We start from the raw sequence: 25,160 nt of genomic DNA, 5'->3' as shown, positions 1-25,160 counted from the left end.
CATGCAGAATTCTAAGGGTACTAAGAGTGCTAAGGCTCACATAGTCTATTATTCAGCCTGCACTGCCTGCCACGCGGAGCTACCACGTAAACACACCTCTTCTCTCTGTGAGTCCTGTGCCCCTATAGCCCCCCAAGACCCTCCCCGCCACCACCGCCGCAACCGTCAGCCCAGAGCCTAGGGCTCCCAGCCCACCGGAATGGGCACAGTTTCTGTCCCAATCCATGGAAAAACTGTCACAGAACCTGCTGGTGCTGGCTATGCAATGTCGTCCTCCACACCCTTCTGGGCCCCTGGACGGAACGCAGCCTGAGGATACCCCTATGGAGGATCCTTCCGAGGTAATCCGGGCATGTGCTTCACCGGTTGCAGGGATCAGGAAAAGAGCACACGGCCGGGTGTCTCCAGCACTCTCTCATGGCACCCGTGGCTCTCCCTTGGGAGCACACAGGGCAGGCTCGAACCCCCGGACTGGCCCAGGCGTGCCTGGTATGCCAAATTAGTACAAATGCTCGCAGACGTACCGTGGCGCCTTCCAGACATCCCAGACTTGCTGACCCAAGGGCCCATTTCCCATCAGAACTCCAGAGCCCTGAAGTTGACGGCATGGCCATTGAGACCTGGGTATTAACAAGAGCGGGATTCTCCCCCGCGGTTATCTCCACCATGATCAGCGCCCGAAAGCCTGCTTCATCCCGCATTTACCACCGTACGTGGAAAATTTTCTTTTTGTCGCTCTATTGGGAGACCCAGACAATTGGGTGTATAGGCTATGCCTCCGGAGGCCGCACAAAGTATTACACTTAAAAGTGTTAAGCCCCTCCCCTTCTGCCTATACACCCCCCGTGCTCCCACGGGCTCCTCAGTTTTTTGCTTTGTGCGAAGGAGGTCAGACACGCACAGCACAGCTCCACAGATTGGTCAGCAGCAGCTGCTGACCAGGTCGGATGGAAGAAAAGTGGGCCCATATAGGGCCCCCAGCATGCTCCCTTCTCACCCCACTCTTGTCGGCGGTGTTGTTAAGGTTGAGGTATCCATTGCGGGTACGGAGGCTGGAGCCCACATGCTGTTTTCCTTCCCCATCCCCCTCAGGGCTCTGGGTGAAGTGGGATCTTACCGGTCTCCAGGCACTGAGACCGTGCTCCATCCACAGCTCCTAAGACTCTGCTGGATAGGAGCCGGGTATCGTTCAGGGGCATAGCCCTGCTACTTGAAGGTACTCTGTGTCCCTGTGGGGACCGCGCACAGCAACACTCCAGCATTGCTGGGTGTGCTAGTGCACCGGGGACCGCGGCGCTGACCGGGTTAATGTGCCATTACACACTCAGCGTCGCTGAGTGTGTTTATGTAGGGGGACTACCGTACTACCGCCGCCGCCATGTTTTTAACACTGAGGCGCGGCTGGGACTTGTAGTGCGCCGGGGACTTCCGCGCGGCCGCGCTTTTATGGCAGCCGCGCTCATTACTTGAGTCCCCGGCTTGTACGGCCTAGTGTTTCCTCCTCCCGCCCACTGCCCTGACAGGCAGGGGAAGGGCGGGACGCTTTACAGACGAGCTGCAGTGAGGGCTGGAGCATGCTTTGCATACTCCACTCCCCTCACTGCACTGTGAGGCACCAGTTCCCGCACTTTCTAAGGGTCACGCCCACGGCTTCCTCCTCTCTCAGGACGCCGGCAGCCGTGCCATTACACACTCAGCATCGCTGAGTGTGTTTATGTAGGGAGACTACCGCGCTGACCGCCGCCACCATGTTTTGACACTGAGGCGCGGCTGGGACTTGTAGTGCGCCGGGGACTTCCGCGCGGCCGCGCTTTTACGGCGGCCGCGTTTATTACTCGAGTCCCCGGCTTTTGCGGCCTAGTCTTTCTTCCTCCCGCCCACAGCCCTGACAAGCAGGGGAAGGGCGGGACGCTGCACAGGATGAGCAGCACTGAGGGCTGGAGCATGCTTTGCATACTCCACCCCCCTCACTGTCCTCTCCTCAGAAGCCGGCAGCCATTCCTGTCAGCTCCTTGAATGCTGCAGAGGGGGACAAATTCTGACAGACCCAGGCAGGGACCCTGGTGGCCTCACAACCGCTTTATGCGGGGGGTATGCAGCATCTGTGGTGCTAGCCACATTTGTGCAGGAGTGTAATTTTAAATCATATGTTTATAAGATATGCTTTACACTGTATGGTGCACAGTTGATTCTGTATATATATTGTGTTGCTCAGGGAAGTCAACAGCATGGCGCCCATAAAAGGCAGGAGCGCCAAACCACAGGCTTACTATGCTGCCTGCGCCGCATGTACGACCCCTCTGCCGGCAGGATCCACTGAGCAATCCAGACCGGTATCTCAGCACAGGGGCACTGTTGAATCATTGCTCCCTGGCCCACCTCAGTTGGACCAGAGGTCTCCCCGGGGTGTCTCATAGATCCCAGAGTGAGGTCTCTGATACAGACCCCAGCCCCTGACCGTCTAAGCGAGCTCGCTGGGAAATTCCCTCGACATCTTCATATTGGTCAGGGTCTCAGCGGGGGGAATCCCTGGATGATGAAGCGGAGACAGCTGATCAGGATTCTGATCCTGAGGCCGCTCTCAATCTTGATACGCCTGACGGGGACGCCATAGTGAACGATCTTATAGCGTCTATCAATCAAAGATGCCACTCACAGGCAGATGGAGCTCTGGTTGAAATCCATCTATGAAGCTATCAGCGCTTCTTTTACACCAGCATTTGCAGCCGTATGGGTGCTACAAGCTATCTCAGCAGGTCAAGCGCAAATTGACGCAGCCACACAGACGTCGGCATTTGCGTCTTACGCTATTAATGCTGTCCTGGACTCTGCGAGCCGTATGGCGGTTGCTTCCGCCAATTCGGTGGTACTCTGCAGGGCCTTGTGGCTACGGAACTGGAAGGCAGATTCTGCTTCCAAAAAAGCGTTTAACCAGTTTGCCAATTTCTGGCGACCGACTGTTTGGCGAACGTTTGGATGAAATCATCAAACAATACAAGGGAAAGGATACATCTTTACCCCAGCCCAAACCGAACATACCCCAACAGAGGATGGGGCAGTCGAGGTTTCGGTTCTTTCGGGGCGCGGGAAGGTCCCAATTCTCCTCGTCCAAAAGGCCTCTGAATAGATCAAGGGCTCTCCGATTCATGGCGGTCTAAGTCAAAAAGACCACCGGAGGTGCCGCTACCAAAGCGGCTTCTTGATGGCTTTCGGTCTCCTCAATCCGCATCCTCGGTTGGTGGCAGGCTTTCCCGCATTTGCGACTCCTGGCTGCCAAGGGTAAAAGACCGTTGGGCGAGAGACATTCTGTCTCACGGTTACAAGTTAGAGTTCGCCTCTCGTCCCCCGACTCGATTCTTCAGGTTATCCCCGCCTCCCGAGCGAGCCGAGGCTCTTCTGCAGGCGCTGGGCACCCTGAGGGCAGAAGGAGTGGTGGTCCCTGTTCCTCTTCAGCAACAGGGTCACGGGTTTTTCTCCAACCTGTTTGTGGTTACAAAGAAGGACGGGTCTTTCCGTCCTGTCCTGGACCCGTAACTGCTCAACAAACACGTATAGACCAGACGGTTCCGGATGGAAACCCTCCGCTCCGTCATCGACTCAATGTCCCCAGAAGATTTCCTTGCATCGATCGATATCAAAGATGCTTTTCTCCACGTACCGGTGGCTCCAGAGCACCAACGCTTCTTGCGCTTCACCATAGGAGACGAACACCTTCAGTTCGTGGCACTGCAGTTCGGCCTGGCTACAGCCCCACGGGTTTTCACCAAGGTCAGGGCTACAGTAGTTGCGGTCCTCCACTCTCAGGGTCACTCGGTGATCCCTTACTTGGACGATCTGCTGATCAAGGCACCCTCTCAAGAGGCATGCCAACACAGCCCCGACGCTTCTCTGGGGGCTCTCCAGAGTTTCGGGTGGATCATCAATTTTCCAAAGTCAAATCTGACACCAGCCCAATCGCTGACATATCTTGGCATGGAGTTTCATACCCTATCGGCGATAGTGAAGCTTCCGCTGATCAACAAGCGTTCACTACAGAAAGGGGTGCAATCTCTCCTTCAAGGTCAAGCACACCCCTTGAAGGGCCTCATGCACTTCCTGGGGAAGATGGTGGCAGCAATGGAGGCAGTTCCTTTCGCGCAGTTTCACCTGCGTCCTCTTCATTGGGACATCCTACGCAAATAGGACAGGAAACCGACGTCCCTCGACAGGAACGTCTCCCTCTCTCAGGCAACCAAAGCTTCCCTTAGGGGGTGGCTTTCTTCCCACTTCATTATCGCATGGGAAATCCTTCCTACCCCCATCCTGGGAGGTGGTCACGACGGACGCGAGTCTGTCAGGGTGGGGAGCAGTCTTTCTCCACCACAGGGCTCAGGGTACGTGGACTCAGCAAGAGTCCTCGCTTCAGATCAATGTTCTGAAGATCAGGGCAGTGTATCTTGCCCTAAAAAAGTGTTCCAGCAGTGGCTGGAAGGCAAGCCGGTCCGAATTCAGTCGGACAACTCCACAGTGGTGGCTTACATCAACCACCAAGGCGGAACACGCAGTCGGCAAGCCTTCCAGGAAGTCCGGCGGATTTTGATGTGGGTGGAAGCCACGGCCTCCACCATCTCCGCAGTTCACATCCCGGGCGTCGAAAACTGGGAAGCAGACTTTCTCAGTCGCCAGGGCATGGACGCAGGGGAATGGTCTCTTCACCCGGGCGTGTTTCAGGAGATCTGTTGCCGCTGAGGGAGGCCGGACGTCGACCTAATGGCGTCCCGGCACAACAACAAGGTCATGGCATTCATGGCACGCTCTCACGATCACAGAGCTATGGCGGCAGACGCCTTAGTTCGGAATTGGTCGCAGTTTCAACTCCCTTATGTGTTTCCTCCGCTGGCACTGTTGCCCAGAGTGTTACGCACGATCAGGGCCGACTGCCGCCGCGCCATCCTCGTCACTCCAGACTGGCCGAGGAGGTCGTGGTACCCGGATCTGTGGCATCTCACGGTAGGCCAAACGTGGGCACTACCAGTCCGACCAGACTTGCGGTCTCAAGGGCCGTTTTTCCATTTGAGTTCTGCGGCCCTCAACCTGACACTGTGGCCATTGAGTCCTAGATCTAGCGTCTTCAGGATTATCTCAAGAGGTCATTGCCACTATGAGACAGGTTAGGAAACCAACGTCCGCCAAGATCTACCACAGGACGTGGAAAAATTTCCTGTCGTGGTGCTCTGCTCGGGGTTTTTCTCCCTGGCCTTTTGCCTTGCCCATTTTTCTGTCCTTCCTTCAATCTGGACTGGAAAAGGGTTTGTCGCTCGGCTCCCTTAAGGGACAAGTCTCAGCGCTCTCTGTGTTTTTTCCAGTACCGCCTAGCCAGACTTCCACAGGTATGCACGTTCCTGCAGGGGGTTGTCACATCGTTCATCCTTACAAGCGGCCGTTAGAACCCTGGGATCTGAACGGGGTGCTGATGGTTCTTCAGAAACCACCATTCGATCCAATAAGGGATATTTCTTTCTCACGCCTTTCGCAGAAAGTGATTTTCCTAGTAGCAGTCACTTCACTTCGGAGAGTGTCTGAGCTAGCAATGTTGTCGTGCAAAGCCCCTTTCCTGATGTTCACCAGGACAAGGTGGTTCTGCGTCCGGTTCTGGAATTTCTCCCAAGGGTGGTACCCCCCTTTCATCTCAATCAGGATATCTCCTTACCCTCTTTTTGTCATCATCCAGTTCACCAATGTGAAAAGGATTTGCACTGGTTAGATCTGGTGAGAGCACTCAGGCTCTACATTTCTCGTACGGCGCCCCTGCGCCGCTCGGATGCACTCTTTGTCCTTGTCGCTGGCCAGCGTAAAGGGTCACAGGCTTCCAAATCAACCCTGGCCCGGTGGATCAAGGAACCAATTCTCGAAGCTTACCGGGCTGCCGGTTCCCTCAGGGCTCTAGGCCCATTCTACCAGAGCTGGGGGCGCGTCCTGGGCTTTGAGGCACCAGGCTACGGGTCAGCAGGTGTGTCAGGCGGCTACCTGGTCGAGCCTGCACACTTTCACGAAACACTATCAGGTGCATACCTATGCTTCGGCGGATGCCAGCCTAGGTAGACGAGTCCTTCAGGCGGCGGTTGCCCACCTGTAGGAAGAGGCCGTTTTACGGCTCTATTACGAGGTATTATTTTACCCACCCAGGGATTGCTTTTGGACATCCCAATTGTCTGGGTCTCCCAATAGAGCGACAAAGAAGAAGGGAATTTTGTTTACTTACCGTAAATTCCTTTTCTTCTAGCTCTAATTGGGAGACCCAGCACCCGCCCCTGTTTTTTTGTGTACACATGTTGTTCATGTTGTTTGGTTTCAGTTCTCCGATATTCCTTCGGATTGAATCTACTTTACACCAGTTTATAATCTTTTCCTCCTTCTTGCTTTTGCACCAAAACTGAGGAGCCCGTGGGAGCACGGGGGGTGTATAGGCAGAAGGGGAGGGGCTTAACACTTTTAAGTGTAATACTTTGTGCGGCCTCCGGAGGCATAGCCTATACACCCAATTGTCTGGGTCTCCCAATTAGAGCTAGAAGAAAAGGAATTTACGGTAAGTAAACAAAATTCCCTTCTTTCATGGTGCAGGGAAACTAACGTCCAGCCTATGCCTCTGGCCATCCCCAGAATTCTCGACTTTCTGCAGTCTGGCTTGCAAGCGGGGTTGGCTCTCAGTTCCCTTAAAGGGCAGGTCTCAGCGCTCTCAATCTTCTACCAATGCCGCCTGGCTCAAAAACCGCAAGTCAAGACCTTCCTACAGGCCGTTTCCCATCTAGTTCCCTCGTACAAACGGCCGCTGGACCCATGAGACCTCAATCTCGTTCTGGACGGTCTCCAGAGGTCCCCCTTTGAACCTCTCAAGGAATCCTCCCTTGCTCTTCTGTCCTGGAAGGTAACATTCCTGGTGGCAATTACGTCCATCAGACGGGTTTCGGAGCTGGCAGCACTCTCTTGCCGCGAGCCTTTTCTGATCTTTCACCAGGACAAGGTGGTTCTGCGCCCCCTTCCGGATTTTCTTCCAAAGGTTCCTACCCCATTTCATTTGAATGAGGACATTGTTCTGCCTTCCTTTTTGTCCACACCCAGTTCATAGAGTGCAAAGGTCTCTGCATTCGTTAGACCTCGTCAGAGCTCTAAGATATTACATATCCAGGACAGCCCCCTTTAGGAAAACGGACTCTTTGTTCGTCATTCCTGAGGGGCCTAAGAAGGGACAGGCAGCTTCAAAGGCTACTCTGGCTCGCTGGATTCGCTCTGCGATCCAGGAAGTCTTAACGCTTGCAACTGAAGCCCATTCCTAGTGGGCTGCGGGCTCATTCCCCGCGAGCAGTTGGCGCTTCGTGGCCCATTCGGCATCAGGCTTCAGTGGAACAGGTGTGTAAGGCTGCGACCTGGTCTAGCCTACATACTTTTTCAAAGCATTAGAGTCCATACCCAGGTTTCAACTGAGGCAAATCTGGGTAGGAAAATTCTGCAAACGGCAGTAGAGCACCTCTCTCAGTAGGCGCTCCAGGCTGTCTGGGACTGGTTCCTAGTCCTTGGGTTGTGTTGTCTTCTTTTATTTTTTTTTTTCCCACCCATGGACTGCTTTAGGATGTCCCATGGTCCTGTGTCCCCCAATGACGCGTCAGAGAAAAACGGATTTTTGTGTACTCATCGTAAAATCGTTTTCTCTTAGCCATCATTGGGGGATACAGCACCCACCCTGTTGCCCTGTTGGGCCTTGGTTCTCTCAGTACCTTATTTCGTTATGACTTTTTTTTCTCATGTTACTCCGTTGAGAAGTTTTTTACTGGTGTTTTTTTTTTTTTTTTTTCCTTCCTGCTGCTTGTGTACTAAAACTGAGACTGCCTGGCCCGGCCAGGGGGTGTATACTGCAGAGGGGGAGCTAATGCTTTTTGCATCTACTTAGTGTCCTCCTATGGAGAAGCAGCATAACACCCATGGTCCTGTGTCCCCCAATGATGGCTAAGAGAAAACTATTTTACGGTGAGTACACACAAATCCGTTTTTCTTCGGCGCTCCATTGGGAGACCCAGACGATTGGGTGTATAGCTACTGCCTCCGGAGGCCACACAAAGCATTACACTAAAAAGTGTAAGGCCCCTCCCCTTCTGGCTATACACCCCCCGTGGGATCACGGCTGCTCAGTTTTCAAGCTTTGTGCGAAGGAGGTCAGACATCCACGCATAGCTCCACTGTTTAGTCAGCAGTAGCTGCTGACTATATCGGATGGAAGAAAAGAGGGCCCATACTAAAGGGCCCCCAGCATGCTCCCTTCTCACCCCACTTTTGTCGGGTGTTTGTTAAGGTTGAGGTACCCATTGCGGGTACGGAGGCTGGAGCCCACATGCTGTTTTCCTTCTCCATCCCCCTGAAGGGCTCTGGTGAAGTGGGATCTTACCGGCCTCCAGACTCTGAGGCCGGGCTCCATCCACAGACCCGGAGATCCTGCTGGATACGGAGCTGGGTACCATCAGGGACAAGGCCCTGCAACATTCAGGTACTCTGTGTCCCTGTGCAGACAGGCACAGACACACTCCAGCGTTGCTGGGTGTTATAGTGCGCCGGGGACAGTAGCGCTGTGCGCCTGGGTTTTACTCACTACAGCTTAGCTGAGTGAGTTTATGTGGGGAACTACCGCGCCGGCCGCCATGGAGGCAGCGGCGCGGCTGAGACTTGTGGTGCGCCGGGGACTTCGCGCCGACCGTGCTTTTACGACGGCAGCGCTGATTAATCTAGTCCCCGGCTTCTGCGGCCTAGTTACGTTCGTTCCCGCCCCCAGCCCTGTCAGTCAGGGCAGGGGAGAGACGCTGTACAGTAGTCAGCGCCGAGGGCTGGAGTCTTATTTACATACTCCAGCCCTCTCACTTGGCACAGTGGGACGCCAGTTCCCGCTCTTTGTCTGCAGCACGCCCACGGCCCGCCCCTCTTCACAGGACGCCGGCAGCCATTCCTGCACGCAGTCTGAGTGGAGAACGGACATAGCCCTGGGAGACCCAGACAGGGGATTCTGGCGACCACACAACCGCTAGTAAGCGGGTGGTAAGCAGCACCTAAGTGCTGACCCCACTAGTGCCACAGTGTTGTTTTGTGTACTTTTGTTTGTACATATATATATATATATTGCACTGTAGGGTCGCTTCTTGGCTAATACCCCTATATTGCTCTGAGGAGACAACAGCATGTCATCCGCAAAAAGCAAGGGTGCCAAGGCACGGGCTTTATATACAGCCTGTACCGCGTGTGGGGCTGATCTACCGGCAGGTTCCACTGACCCCCATTGTGTGCAATGTTCGGTCCCTGTGCCACTTCGTCAGCCGGAGTCTGTGCTAGTAGTGGCCCAGGCAGAGACGCCTGTGAACCCTGCCCCGGTGACGGGGACAGAGTTTGCAGTTTTTGCTGATAAGATGTCTGTGACTATGACAAAAATTCTAGAAACCTTGCAGTCCAGGCCGGTCACTCAGACCATGGGCACTGCTGATTCCATGTTTCCCGGTCCCCCTCAGTTGGAACTAATACGTGCTCCAAGGGGGTCCCAGGCATCACAGGCTGAAGGCTCTGACTCGGACGACAGTCCCAGGCAGCCTAAGCGAGCTCGCTGGGAGAGACACTCGGCGTCATCACGCTGGTCAGGGTCTCAGCGAGAGGATTCTCTGTATGATGAGACAGAGTTAGGTGATCAGGAGTCTAATCCTGAGACTGCTCTCAACCTGGATACCCCTGATGGTGACGCCATGGTGAATGATCTTATAGCGGCCATCAATAGACTGCTGGATATTTCTCCTCCAGCGGAGGAGGCAGCAGCACAGCAGGAGAAATTCCATTTTAGGTATCCCAAACGTAAATTGAGCTCTTTTCTGGACCACGCGGACTTCAGAGAAGCAGTCCAGAAACACCATGCTTCTCCAGATAAGCGTTTCTCCAAACGTCTTAAGGATACACGTTATCCCTTTCCCCCTGACGTGGTCAAACGCTGGACCCAGTGTCCAAAGGTGGACCCCCCAATCTCCAGGCTTGCGGCTAGATCCATAGTTGCAGTGGAAGATGGGGCTTCTCTTAAAGATGCCAATGACAGACAGATGGATCTTTGGTTGAAATCTGTCTATGAAGCTATCGGTGCGTCGTTTGCTCCAGCATTCGCAGCCGTGTGGGCACTCCAAGCTATTTCAGCTGGTCTAGCGCAGGTGGACTCGATCATACGTCCATCAGTGCCGCAAGTGGCGTCCTTGACCTCGCAAATGTCTGCGTTTGCGACTTACGCTATCAATGCGGTCTTGGACTCTACCAGCCGTACGTCAATGGCGTCCGCCAACTCGGTGGTTTTACGCAGAGCCTTATGGTTAAAAGAATGGAAAGCAGATTCTGCTTCCAAAAAATGCTTAACCAGTTTGCCATTATCTCAAGACAGGCTGTTTGGTGAGCAATTGGCGGAAATCATTAAACAGTCCAAGGGTAAGGACTCATCCTTACCCCAGCCCAGATCAAACAAACCTCAGCAGTGGAAGGGACAGTCGAGGTTTCGGTCCTTTCGAGGTTCGGGCAGGACCCAATTCTCCTCGTCCAAAAGGACTCAGAAGGAGCAGAGGAGCTCAGATTCCTGGCGGACTCACTCACGTCCAAAGAAAGCAGCCGGAGGAACCGCTTCCAAGCCGGCTGCCTCATGACTTTCGGCCTCCTCTCTCCGCATCCTCGGTCGGTGGCAGGCTCTCCCGCTTTTGCGGCATTTGGCTGCCACAGGTCAAAGACCGGTGGGTAACAGACATTTTGTCTCACGGGTACCGGATAGAGTTCAGTTCTCGTCCTCCGCCTCGGTTCTTCAGAACTTCCCCACATCCCGACCGAGCCGATGCTCTTCTGCAAGCGGTGTGCTCTCTAAGGGCAGAGGGAGTGGTAATCCCTGTTCCTCTTCTGGAAAGAGGTCAGGGTTTTTACTCCAATCTATTTGTGGTGCCAAAAAAGGACGGCTCTTTCCGTCCTGTTCTGGACCTAAAACTGCTCAACAAGCACGTGAAAACCAGGCGGTTCCGGATGGAATCCCTCCGCTCCGTCATTGCCTCGATGTCTCAAGGAGATTTCCTAGCATCAATAGACATCAAAGATGCTTATCTCCACGTGCCGATTGCCCCAGAGCACCAGCGTTTTCTACGCTTCGTTATAGGAGACGAACACTTTCAGTTCATAGCCCTGCCGTTTGGTCTGGCGACGGCCCCACGGGTTTTCACCAAGGTCATGGCAGCAGTGGTAGCAGTCTTGCACTCTCAGGGACACTCGGTGATCCCTTACTTGGACGATCTACTTGTCAAGGCACCCTCTCAAGAGGCATGCCAACACAGCCTGACCGTTGCGCTGGAGACTCTCCAGACTTTCGGGTGGATCATCAACTTTTCCAAGTCCAATCTGTCACCGACCCAATCACTAACATATCTTGGCATGGAGTTTCATACTCTCTCAGCGATAGTGAAACTTCCGCTGGACAAACAGCGTTCACTACAGACAGGGGTGCACTCTCTCCTTCAGGGCCAGTCGCATCCCTTAAGACGCCTCATGCACTTCCTGGGGAAGATGGTGGCAGCAATGGAGGCAGTTCCGTTTGCCCAGTTTCATCTGCGCCCACTTCAATGGGACATTCTCCGCCAATGGGACGGGAAGTCGACGTCCTTGGACAGGAAAGTCTCCCTTTCCCAGACGGCCAAGGACTCTCTTCAATGGTGGCTTCTTCCCACCTCATTATCACAGGGAAGGTCCTTCCTACCCCCATCCTGGGCGGTGGTCACGACAGACGCGAGTCTGTCAGGGTGGGGAGCAGTTTTTCTCCACCACAGGGCTCAGGGTACGTGGGCTCAGCAGGAGTCCACCCTTCAGATCAATGTTCTGGAAATCAGGGCAGTGTATCTTGCCCTACAAGCCTTTCAGCAGTGGCTGGAAGGAAAGCAGATCCGAATTCAGTCGGACAACTCCACAGCGGTGGCATACATCAACCACCAAGGCGGGACACGCAGTCGGCAAGCCTTCCAGGAAGTCCGGCGGATTCTGATGTGGGTGGAAGCCACGGCCTCCACCATATCCGCAGTTCACATTCCCGGCGTAGAAAACTGGGAAGCGGACTTCCTCAGTCGCCAGGGTATGGACGCAGGGGAATGGTCCCTTCACCCGGACGTGTTTCAGGAAATCTGTCGCCGCTGGGGAAGGCCGGACGTCGATCTAATGGCGTCCCGGCACAACAACTTTCATGGCACGGTCTCGCGATCACAGAGCTCTGGCGGCAGACGCCTTAGTGCAAGATTGGTCGCAGTTCCAACTGCCCTATGTGTTTCCCCCTCTGGCACTCTTGCCCAGAGTGCTACGCAAGATCAGGTCCGATTGCCGCCGCGCCCTGCTCGTCGCCCCAGACTGGCCGAGAAGGTCGTGGTATCCGGATCTGTGGCATCTCACGGTCGGCCAACCGTGGGCGCTACCAGACCGGCCAGACTTACTGTCACAAGGGCCGTTTTTCCATCTGAATTCTGCGGCCCTGAACCTGACTGTGTGGCCATTGAGTCCTGGATACTAGCATCTTCAGGATTATCTCAAGGGGTCGTGGCCACCATGAGACAGGCTAGGAAGCCCACGTCTGCTAAGATCTACCACAGAACGTGGAAGATTTTCTTATCCTGGTGCTCGGCACAGGGAGTGTCCCCCTGGCCATTTGCATTGCCTACTTTTTTTTCCTTCCTGCAATCTGGTTTGGAAAAAGGCTTATCGCTCGGCTCCCTTAAAGGGCAAGTCTCAGCGCTATCGGTATTTTTTCAAAAGCGTCTAGCACGACTTCCTCAGGTACGCACGTTCCTGCAGGGGGTTTGTCACATCGTCCCTCCGTACAAACGGCCGTTAGATCCATGGGATCTGAACAGGGTACTAGTTACTCTCCAGAAGCCGCCCTTCGAGCCTCTGAAAGATGTTTCACTTTCCCGGCTCTCACAGAAAGTGGCCTTTCTGGTAGCGGTCACGTCTCTTCGGAGGGTATCCGAGCTGGCAGCGCTGTCATCCAAAGCTCCCTTCCTGGTTTTTCACCAGGACAAGGTAGTTCTGCGCCCGATTCAGGAGTTTCTCCCTAAGGTGGTATCCTCTTTTCACCTCAATCAGGATATCTCCTTGCCTTCCTTTTGTCCTCATCCAGTTCATAGGTATGAAAAGGATTTGCATTTGTTGGATCTCGTGAGAGCACTCAGAATATACATTTCCCGCACGGCGCCCCTGCGCCGCTCGGATGCACTCTTTGTCCTTGTCGCTGGTAAGCGCAAAGGATCGCAGGCTTCCAAATCCACCCTGGCTCGATGGATCAAGGAACCAATTCTTGAAGCCTACCGTTCTGCCGGGCTTCCGGTTCCATCAGGGCTGAAGGCCCATTCTACCAGAGCCGTGGGTGCGTCCTGGGCATTACGACACCAGGCTACGGCTCAACAGGTGTGCCAGGCAGCTACCTGGTCGAGTCTGCACACGTTCACCAAACATTATCAGGTGCATACCTACGCTTCGGCGGACGCCAGCCTAGGTAGAAGAGTCCTGCAGGCGGCGGTTGCCTCCTCGTAGGAGAGGGCTGTTTTGCAGCTCTCACTTGAGGTATTACTTTACCCACCCAGGGACTGCTTTTGGACGTCCCAATCGTCTGGGTCTCCCAATGGAGCGCCGAAGAAGAAGGGAATTTTGTTACTTACCGTAAATTCCTTTTCTTCTAGCTCCAATTGGGAGACCCAGCACCCGCCCTGTTTCCTTCGGGATTTTTGGTTTTTTCGGGTACACATGTTGTTCATGTTGAACGGTTTCAGTTCTCCGATGTTACTTCGGATTGAATTTGTTTAAACCAGTTATTGGCTTTCCTCCTTCTTGCTTTAGCACTAAAACTGAGCAGCCGTGATCCCACGGGGGGTGTATAGCCAGAAGGGAAGGGGCCTTACACTTTTTAGTGTAATGCTTTGTGTGGCCTCCGGAGGCAGTAGCTATACACCCAATCGTCTGGGTCTCCCAATTGGAGCTAGAAGAAAAGGAATTTACGGTAAGTAACAAAATTCCCTTCTTTGGTGTGTGTTTGTAATATATTATGTTTATGCACACACTGGTGTGTTTTTTATTTTTTTTGAGTGCAGCCGTCACAATACCTTAAGGAAACCTTTGCGAAACTAGTGCAGAAATAAATCTGCGGCTTGTCAATTCTCTCAGCATCTTTGCTGCAGATTTTATCTATTCTTAAGAATCAAAAACGCACTGAAAACACAGCAAAAAAACCCAATTTTTTCCAATGCAGTTTTCCTGCCAAGAGATACAGAAATTTCTGCACCAAATAATTGTGTGTACATTCTCTAAGAAGGAGAGCAGTGTTTGACTTTTTGACCCATTTTTTCCTCTCACTCTTTATGGTTAAAATGATTAATGTAATTCAAAACTAAAGTTTTTTTTTCACAAAAAAACACAAACCTTCAAACGTTTGACATGAAAATAAATAAAGTTATAATATTTGAAAAAGGGGAAGAAAACTGAAAAACAAAAACTGTCTGAAGCTGGACATGTTGACCCCTTAAGGATGCAAAGTCAGTTATGTTGAGGTGGCTCAGTGGTTAGCACTGCAGTCTTGCAGCGCTGGGTTCAAATCCCACCAAGGGCACCATCTGCAAGGAGTTTGTATGTTATCCCTATATTTGTGTGGGTTCCCTTTGGGGTCTCCAGTTTCCTCCAATGCTAAAAAGACATACTGATAGGGACCTTAGATTGTGAGCCCCAATGGGGTCAGTGTTGCTGGTGTATGTAAAGCGCCGTGGAATTAAGAGCGCTATATAAATGTATAAATATTATTTGTCAGTGGTCATAAAGATATGGCAGGAAATGCGCTAGAGGTGGAATTACTCTGAATGGGACCACCATTCACCTTTTCAGCTGGTGTCTCTACAGAAATAAAACAAAAAATGGCAACAATCTGGCGTTGGCTGGTCTGTAGTTATGTTTAGCTGCAGCTTTTAGATTGCATGGGATTTGTTGAGACCACTTTGTTAGCTGTCTATCCACTGAGCACAGCTATGTTGACACTGGGTTGTTTTTGTGTAACCAAAATTGCAGATCTTTCCAAAATAGAGTACATTTTTTTTTCTTCATCGTTCCTATGGGAGACCCAGACCATGGGTGTATAGCTTCTGCCTCCGGAGGACACACAAAGTACTACACTTAAAAGTGTAGCTCCTCCCTCTGAGCATATACACCCCCTGGATAACCAAATATAGCCAGTTCAATGCTTTGTGTTCAGGAGGCACACATCCACACATGCATTCTCATCTGTTTTTCATTTTTGGAAAGAGTTGGAAGAAAAGCGGGTCCAAGCCTGGACCCCCGGCATGTCCCTTCTCACCCCACTGTGTTGGCGGTGTTGTTAAGGTTGATTTCAGGGCTGGAGCCTTACATGCCGTACTCCTTCACCATCCCTCGGGCTCTGGCTTGAAGTGGGAGCCAGCACGGTTCTCGCTGCCTTGCAGGAGACCGGTCTCCATCCGCAGCCCTTTCAGGATCCTGCCGGACGGAGCACTCATCCCTCAGGGACCTGGCCCTGCGTCTCACAAGCTAAGTATCTGAGACGCTATTGTCGGAGGGTCCCTTGTACTTCAGAGCGGCTCCGCCCACCGGCCGTTTGGCACAGGGGAGGGACACTCCTCTCTGAGGAAATGTTTCCCTCCCCTGTATATCTCCTTGGCCCTCCGGATCCCGCTCTTAGAGTAGGCCCCGCCCCCTCTCCTCGCTCCGGTGCCATTTTATCAGCGTTCTCACACCGATCGGCGCTGGCTGCAGCATCTCTCTGGGGGTCCGGGCTGTGGGATCTGGAGGGCACACAAACGGTCTGGTAAGCCACAACCTCCGGTTGTGGACCTGCTTATACATTCTCTGGGGGTCATTCTGGCTCAGAGCCCCCACTTCAGCAGCATGTCTCACACTAGGAGCAAGGCTGCAAGGCTGTACTCAATATGCACTGCATGTAAGCTCGTACTGCCTGAACCGAGCACATATCCACATTGTGATGCCTGCTCTAACATGGTGGTGCCTCAGCCTGGAGTCTCCCCAGTGGTCCCTCCGGCTGCTCCGGCCCCGGTGGCTGAACCCCCGGATTGGGTGGAATCCTTCTCTAAGTCTATCTCCCAGTCCTTTGCCGATTCCATGGGAGAATTGTCCCGGACTCTGCTGAGCATGCATCAGCCCCCTTCTCAGGGCGCCTCTGCTGCTACGGCTCGCTCTGCAGAGCTCACGGAGGACTCTTCATCTGGTCTGAGACCCCGTCCTCCTAAAAGGAGACGCAGGGTCCCCTCTCCTTCCTCGTCCCGCGGCTCTGATTCAAGAGCTGACTCGCAGGACGAGGAGGATGCCTTTACTGGGAGCTCGGACGCTACCTTCATGTGCCCCATTGATCTGACCGAGGGCGACGCAGATGTTAGTGATTTGATTGCGTCCATTAATTCTGTACTGGACCTCAATCCGCCAGTATCAGAGGAGCAACCCTCTCTGGCCGAAAAGCACCAGTTTACCTTGCCTAAGAGAACAAGGAGTGTGTTCTTTAACCACTCCAGTTTTCAGGCCACTGTGACCAAGCCCAGGGCCTGTCCTTACAAACGCTTCCCAAAGCGTGGGTCTGATGACAGTTTTCCTTTTCCACCAGAGGTGGTCAAGGAGTGGGCTCATTCACCAAAGGTAGACCCTCCGGTGTCTAGACTCTCAGCCCGGACAGTTGTATCAGTGACTGATGGCACCTCACTTAAGGATCCCACTGACTGCCAGGTTGACCTTCTGGCCAAATCTGTATATGAGGCGGCAGGGGCCTCTTTCTCCCCATCTTTTGCAGCAGTGTGGGCTCTCAAGGCCATCTCTGCTTCTCTAGAGGAGATGCATTCCCTCACCAGGGACTCTATGCCTGAAATAGTTGCCTTAACTTCCCAGGCTTCAGCCTTTTCATCCTACGCCATGTCTGCCATGCTGGAGGCTTCTCACCGCACTGCGGTGGCTTCGGCTAATTCCCTCGCTATCCGCAGGATCTTGTGGCTTCGAGAGTGGAAGGCAGACGCTTCTTAGAAGTACCTTGCTGGGCTCCCATTTGCTGGGTCCAGGCTGTTCGGTGAACAACTGGATGAGATTATTAAGGAAGCTACTGGCGGGAAGAGTACTTCCTTGCCACAGACTAAAACCAGGAAGCGCGTCCACAGAAGACCGCAGGAGCGGCTGCCACTAAGGCAGCCTCCTCTTGACTATCTGGCCGTGCCAGCAACGTCCTTGGTCGGTGGCAGGCTCTCCCACTTTGGCGACGTGTGGTTTCAACACGTCTCCGATCAGTGGGTGCGGGATATCATCTCCCACGGCTACAGGATAGAATTCTCTTCCAGCCCGCCAAACAGATTTTTTCTGTCAACTCCCCCCTGCTCCAAGGCCACCGCCTTCTCTCAGGCCGTGGCATCCTTGCAGGCCAACGGAGTAATTGTACCGCTTCCCGCCCGGGAACGGTTCAGAGGTTTCTACTCAAATCTCTTCCTAGTCCCCAAAAAGGACGGTTCCTTCCGGCCCATCCTGGATCTCAAGCTTCTCAACAAGCATGTTCAGGTGCGGCATTTTCGCATGGAGTCTCTGCGATCAGTCATTGCCTCAATGACCCAAGGAGATTTCCTAGCATCCATCGACATCAGAGATGCCTATCTGCATGTGCCAATTGCAGTTTCACACCAGCGTTGGCTACGTTTTGCAATCGGAGAGGAACATTTCCAATTCGTGGCTCTCCCCTTCGGGTTAGCCACGGCCCCTCGAGTTTTCATCAAGGTCATGGCAGCAGTGGTTGCGGTTCTGCACCTCCAGGGGTTGGCAATGATTCCTTATCTGGACGACCTTCTAGTCAAGGCTTCATCCAGTGCAGACTGTCAGCGGAGTGTCTCGCTCACTCTCGCCACTCTAGTTCAATTCGGGTGGCTTGTCAATCTGCCCAAGTCCACTCTGACTCCGACCCAGAAACTCACGTACCTAGGGATGCAATTCGAGACTCTGCCGGCACTGGTCAAGCTGCCCTTAGTCAAACAGCAGTCCCTACATCTGGCGGTGCGCTCTTTGCTGAGGCCCCGCCGTCATTCCATCAGGCATCTAATGCAGGTGCTGGGTCAGATGGTGGCGTCAATGGAAGCGGTTCCCTTTGCCCAGTTCCATCTGCGTCCTCTGCAGCTGGACATTCTCCGCTGTTGGGACAGGCGGACTTCTTCCTTGCACAGGTTAGTGGCTCTGTCGCCACAGACCAGGGGCTCTCTTCAGTGGTGGCTTCGGCCCCTCTCTCTGTCTCAGGGACGCTCCTTCCTGGCCCCGTCCTGGGTGATTCTCACCACGGATGCCAGTCTATCCGGCTGGGGAGCAGTATATCTCCACCACAGAGCGCAGGGCACTTGGACTCCGTCCGATTAAGCCCTCTCGATCAATGTGCTGGAAATCAGAGCGGTGCTTCTAGCTCTCGTAGCCTTTCACCACCTGTTGGCGGGCAAGCACATTCGAGTCCAGTCAGACAACGCGACAGCAGTTGCCTACATCAATCACCAGGGCGGGACTCGCAGCCGCCTGGCAATGTTGGAGGTTCAACGCATCCTTCAGTGGACGGAGGACTCCAAGTCCACCATATCCGCAGTCCACATCCCAGGCGTAGAAAACTGGGAGGCAGATTATCTCAGCCGTCAAACCGTGGACAGCGGCGAGTGGGCTCTGCATCCGGCAGTGTTTCGATCAATCTGCCGCAAGTGGGGCACTCCGGAAGTGTATCTGATGGCATCCCGGCACAACAACAAGGTCCCGGTTTACGTGGCTCGCTCCCACGATCCTCAGGCCTTTGCAGCGGACGCGCTGGTTCAAGATTGGTCCCAGTTTCGTCTGTCTTACGTGTTTCCCCCTCTAGCTCTCTTGCCCAGAGTCCTGCGCAAGATCAGAATGGAGGGCCGTCAGGTCATCCTCATTGCTCCAGACTGGCCCAGACAAGCTTGGTACCCAGACCTGCTCCATCTGTCCGTAGAGGTGCTGTGGCATCTCCCGGACCGCCCAGACCTTCTCTCACAAGGTCCGTTTTTCCGCCAGAATTCTGCGGTCCTCAGATTGACGGCGTGGCTCTTGAGTCCTGGATCCTGACGACTTCTGCCATTCCTCCTGAAGTCATCTCCACTATGACTCTGGCTCGGAGGTCTTCCTCGGCAAAAATTTATCACAGGACTTGGAGAATTTTCCTGTCCTGGTGTCGTTCTTCCGGCCATGCTCCTTGGCCATTTTTCCTTGCCGATCATCCTGTCCTTTCTACAGTCCGGTCTGCAGCTAGGACTATCCCTCAATTCCCTCAAGGGACAGGTCTCGGCTCTGTCAGTGTTGTTCCAGCGGCGTATCGTCCGGCTGGCTCAGGTGCGCACTTTTCTGCAGGGCGCATCTCACATCATTCCGCCTTATCGGCGGCCTTTGGATCCCTGGGACCTTAATCTGGTCCTCACGGCTTTGCAGAAACCCCCCTTTGAGCCTCTTAGGGAGGTTTCTTTGTTTCGTCTTTCACAGAAGGTGGTCTTTCTAGTGGCCATAACTTCCCTCAGGAGAGTCTCTGATTTGGCTGCGCTCTCTTCGGAGTCACCTTTTTTGGTTTTTCATCAAGGCAAGGTGGTTCTCCGTCCGACTCCGGACTTTCTCCCTAAGGTGGTATCTCCTTTCCACCTTAACCAGGACATTTCCTTGCCTTCCTTATGTCCGGCTCCTGTTCATCGCTTTGAAAAAGCGTTGCATACTCTAGATCTGGTGCGGGCGCTCCCGATCTATGTTTCACGCACAGCTGTTCTTAGGCGGTGCACCTCTCTTTTTGTGCTGAACACAGGTCGGCGCAAGGGCCTCTCGGCTTCTAAACCGACCTTAGCACGTTGGATTAGGTCGGCCATTTCTGATGCCTATCAGTGTTCTCAAGTGCCTCCCCCGCCGGGGATCAAGGCACACTCGACCAGAGCTGTCGGTGCCTCTTGGGCTTTCAGGCACCAGGCTACGGCTCAGCAGGTCTGTCAGGCTGCCACTTGGTCTAGTCTGCACACCTTTTCGAAGCACTACCAAGTGCATGCTCATGCTTCGGCAGATGCGAGCTTGGGCAGACGCATCCTTCAGGCGGCTGTCGCCCATTTGTGAAGTTAGGTTTCGCCTACTTCTCAGTTTTCAGTTTATTTCCCACCCATGGACTGCTTTGAGACGTCCCAATGTCTGGGTCTCCCATAGGAACGATTAAGAAAGAGAATTTTGTTTACTTACCGTAAATTCTTTTTCTTATAGTTCCGTAATGGGAGACCCAGCACCCTCCCTGTTGCCTGTTGGCAGTTTCTTGTTCCGTGTGTTATCACCGGCTGTTGTTGTAGACAGAGGCTCCGGTTGTTCCGGGTTTTGCTCTGTCTTTACTTGTGGGTGGCTATTCTCCTTCAGCTTTTGCACTAAACTGGCTATATTTGGTTATCCAGGGGGTGTATATGCTCAGAGGGAGGAGCTACATTTTTTAGTGTAGTACTTTGTGTGTCCTCCGGAGGCAGAAGCTATACACCCATGGTCTGGGTCTCCCAATACGGAACTATAAGAAAAAGAATTTACGGTAAGTAAACAAAATTCTCTTTCCTTTGTCGCTCCATTGGGAGACCCAGACAATTGGGGTGTATAGCTTCTGCCTCTGGAGGCCACACAAAGTATTACACTTTAAAAAGTGTAACCCCTCCCCTCTGCCTATACACCCTCCCGTGGGCCACGGGCTCCTCAGTTTTATGCTTTGTGTGGAAGGAGGCATCAAGGATGCTTATCTCCATGTACCGATCGCACCCGAACATCGTTTCCTGCGTTTCGCCATCGGGGACGAACACCTTCAGTTCGTGGCATTGCCTTTCGGCCTGGCGATAGCCCCACGGGTTTTCATCAAAGTCATGGCATCCGTCGTGGCGGTCCTGCACTCTCAAGGCCACTCGGTGATCCCCTACTTGGACGATCTCCTAGTCAGGGCCCCTTCTCGGGTGGCGTGTCAACAAAGTCTAACCGTCGCTCTGGCGACTCTCCAGCAGTTCGGGTGGATCATCAACTTCCCGAAATCCAAGTTGACACCAACCCAATCACTGACGTACCTTGGGATGGAGTTTCATACCCAGCAAGCGTTAGTCAAGCTACCGCGGGACAAACAGCTTTCTCTCCAGGCGGGGGTGCAATCACTTCTTCGGAGTCAGTCACACCCCTTAAGGCGCCTCATGCACTTCCTGGGGAAGATGATGGCAGCTATAGAGGCAGTCCCGTTCGCGCAATTCCATCTACGGCCACTCCAATGGGACATTCTCCGCAAATGGGACAGGAGGTCGGCTTCCCTCGACAAGAACATCTCTCTTTCCCTTGCAACCAAAACATCACTTCAGTGGTGGCTCCTACCCACTTCTCTGTCGCGGGGAAAATCCTTCCTACCCCCAACCTGGGCTGTGGTCACCACGGACGCCAGCCTGTCAGGTTGGGGAGCGGTCTTTCTCCACCACAGGGCTCAGGGAACCTGGACTCCGATAGAATCATCCCTTCAGATCAATATCCTGGAGATAAGGGCAGCATATCTAGCTCTATTGGCTTTCCATCGGTGGCTGGAGGGCAGGCAGATCCGTATCCAGTCGGACAACGCCACTGCCGTCGCCTACATCAACCACCAAGGCGGCACTCGCAGTCGTCAAGCCTTCCAGGAAGTCCGACGGATTCTGCAGTGGGTGGAAGCCACAGGCTCCACCATCTCCGCAGTTCACATCTCGGGCGTAGAAAACTGGGAAGAAGATTTTCTCAGTCGTCAGGGCATGGACGCGGGGGAATGGTCTCTGCACCCAGACGTGTTTCGAGAGATCTGTCACCGCTGGGGAACGCCGGATGTCGATCTCATGGCGTCACGGCACAACAACAAGGTCCCGGCCTTCATGGCACGGTCTCAGGATCACAGAGCTCTGGCGGCGGACGCGTTGGTCCAGGATTGGTCGCAGTTCCGACTGCCGTATGTGTTTCCCCCTCTGGCAATGCTGCCCAGAGTACTACGCAAGATCAGGTCCGACTGCCGTCGCGCCATTCTCGTCGCTCCAGACTGGCCGAGGCGGTCGTGGTATCCGGATCTGTGGCATCTCACGGTGGGTCAACCGTGGGCGCTTCCAGACCGCCCAGACTTGCTGTCACAAGGCCCGTTTTTCCATCTGAATTCTGTGGCCCTCAACCTGACTGTGTGGCCATTGAGTCCTGGCTCCTAGCGTCTTCAGGGTTATCTCAGGAGGTCATTGCCACCATGAGACAGGCCAGGAAGCCAACGTCCGCCAAGATCTATTACAGGTCTTGGCAAATCTTCCTATCCTGGTGCGCTAATAACGGTTTTCCTCCATGGCCGTTTGCCTTACCCACTTTTCTTTCATTCCTTCAATCTGGAATGGACAAGGGTTTTACCCCTCGGCTCTCTCAAGGACCAAGTATCTGCGCTCTCCGTGTTTTTTCAAAAGCGTCTAGCCAGGCTTCCGCAGGTCCGCACGTTCCTGCAGGGAGTTTGCCACATGGTCCCACCTTACAAACGTCCGCTGGAACCCTGAGATCTTAACAGGGTTCTGACGGCTCTTCAAAAACCACCTTTCGAGCCGCTGCGGGATGTCTCTCTCTCACGTCTGTCGCAGAAGGTGGCCTTCCTAGTGGCAGTCACTTCACTTCGGAGAGTGTCTGAGCTCGCAGCGCTGTCATGCAAAGCCCCCTTCCTGGTTTTTCACCAGGATAAGGTGGTTCTGCGTCCTGTCCCGGAATTTCTCCCTAAGGTGGTATCCCCTTTTCATCTCAATCAGGATATCTCCTTGCCTTCCTTTTGCCCCAATCCAGTTCACCAGTGTGAAAAGGATTTGCACTCTTTGGATCTAGTGAGAGCACTCCGGTTCTACGTGTCTCGCACGGCGCCCCTGCGCCGTTCAGATGCGCTCTTTGTCCTTGTCGCTGGCCAGCGTAAGGGCTCTCAGGCCTCCAAGTCAACCTTGGCTCGGTGGATCAAGGAACCGATTCTCGAGGCCTACCGTTCTTCCGGGCTTCCGCTCCCTTCAGGGCTGAAAGCCCATTCTACCAGAGCCGTGGGTGCGTCCTGGGCATTGCGACACCGGGCTACGGCTCAGCAGGTGTGTCAGGCAGCTACTTGGTCTAGTCTGCACACTTTCACGAAACACTATCAAGTGCATACCTATGCTTCGGCAGACGCCAGTCTAGGTAGGCGAGTCCTTCAGGCGGCGGTTGCCCACCTGTAAGAGGGGGCCGTTTTCGGCTCTTTTTATCGAGGTATTTTTACCCACCCAGGGACTGCTCTTGGACGTCCCAATTGTCTGGGTCTCCCAATGGATCGACAAAGAAGAAGGGAATTTTGTTTACTTACTGTAAATTCCTTTTCTTCTAGCTCCTATTGGGAGACCCAGCACCCGCCCCTGTGCCCTTCGGGCTGGTTGTTCTTTTGTGTACACATGTTGTTCATGTTGAATTGTTCTTTTGGTTCATGGTCTTCAGTTCTCCGAACATCCTTCGGATTGAATTTACCCTAGACCAATTTATAAGTTTTCTCCTTCCTGCTTTTGCACCAAAACTGAGGAGCCCGTGGCCCACGGGAGGGTGTATAGGCAGAGGGGAGGGGTTACACTTTTTAAAAGTGTAATACTTTGTGTGGCCTCCAGAGGCAGAAGCTATACACCCAATTGTCTGGGTCTCCCAATAGGAGCTAGAAGAAAAGGAATTTACGGTAAGTAAACAAAATTCCCTTTTTTTGTGTCCATACAAGCTGAATGTAAAACTGTACTGTGTTAGCAAGTGCCAAGAGGAAAGCGAATGCCTTTCTCCTATGTCCAAGCTGAGTTATATTGTAGCCCAGAATTAGTGATGAGCGAGCACTACCATGCTCTGTACTTGTAATGAGTCGGTGTTTGGACGGGCTCGACTCGCATACTGAGCATAATGGAATTCCATGGGGAATTTGAGCATTTTTCTGAACATCTTCTGGAAAAATTGCTAGTGTCCCCATAGACTTCCATTATACTCTGCACACGCGACAAGCCCATCTGACTGCTCGTTTTGAGACCCAAGCATTGTAGTGCTCGCACATCACTAACCAAAATGTATTTGTAAACTGGAGTCTTCCACTAGCAAAATTGCGGGTTTACAGTAATGGAAGACACTACTGACATATTTGTTTCTTTCTCCCCTTTATCCAACATAAAGATCCGCTTTTTGTCCGACCTTGTGAATTGCCATGTTATCGCAGCACCCTCTATGGTAGCAATGTTTGAAAATTTTGTTGGGGTCACACAGGAAGAAGAAATACCTCAGGTAAGTGTGGCAGTATATAAAATTACTAAAGTTAGGGCCATTTCACACATCTGTCTTTTCGCCGGATTGGTGGATCCGGCGCACTCCAGTACAGTGTATACAGTACAATGGCAGTGCGGCAACTTCCAGGTCACATGCTCCGGTGCTTGTCATGCTGCCATTGTACTGTATACACTGTACCGGAGTTCGCCGGATCCACCAATCCGGCGAAAAGACGAATGTGTGAGACTAGCCTTAACCAGTCCTAATGTCTATTGGGTTGGTGTGAATGGATTTGCAGGACTGTCAGTGATCTGTGGTCCTTGGACTGGAGCCCTAAGAACTGCCTCGTAGTTAACAGTATCCATGCTTTTTTCTTTTGATCAGCTGGTCACAAGTGCTGCAATGGAACGATGGCTTTGCGCGGTAAATTTAACCCCTTCACGACCGTGGGCAGTAAAGTTACGTCCTATTTTTAACGTGACTTAACGACCAGGGACGTAACTTTACTGCCTAAAGTTCATTTGATTGCCATGGCCATAGCAATGGCTTTCAAATGATGTCCCCTGCTGGGCCTTTGCTTGACCCCAGGGGGGTGTGGCATCGCCACCCCCCATCGACGATCGATGTGATTGGCTGTTCAAATCTGAACCGCCAACCACATTCACACTGATGTCGGCAAAAATAACGCCTGAATTAGTGCGATACTGTGAGATCCGGCTATGAGGTGCCGCAGCAGATCATAGCTGGAGCTCTAACATGTCGCCCCCAGTCCCTGCAGCACTGATTGGAGCGATTGTGCTATGACG

The 25,160-nt window shown here is 53.2% G+C and overlaps 1 protein-coding gene across 1 annotated transcript in view; it reads left to right on the top strand.

Moving 5' to 3' along the window:
* The window catches only part of NCBP1 (nuclear cap binding protein subunit 1), a 191,436-nt gene that overhangs the window by 34,344 nt on the left and 131,932 nt on the right, over positions 1-25,160 (top strand). Inside the window, exon 5 of the mRNA XM_075316096.1 lies at positions 24,265-24,372. Within this exon, the coding sequence (XP_075172211.1) occupies positions 24,265-24,372 (108 nt within the window). The remainder of the gene's footprint in view (positions 1-24,264; positions 24,373-25,160) is intronic.

The sequence above is a fragment of the Anomaloglossus baeobatrachus genome, chromosome 1 (genome assembly GCF_048569485.1).
Source record: "Anomaloglossus baeobatrachus isolate aAnoBae1 chromosome 1, aAnoBae1.hap1, whole genome shotgun sequence".
NCBI classification, from domain to species: domain Eukaryota; kingdom Metazoa; phylum Chordata; class Amphibia; order Anura; family Aromobatidae; genus Anomaloglossus; species Anomaloglossus baeobatrachus.
Note: the sequence above shows the minus strand (reverse complement) of the source record. Positions and strands in the feature narration are given on the sequence as shown.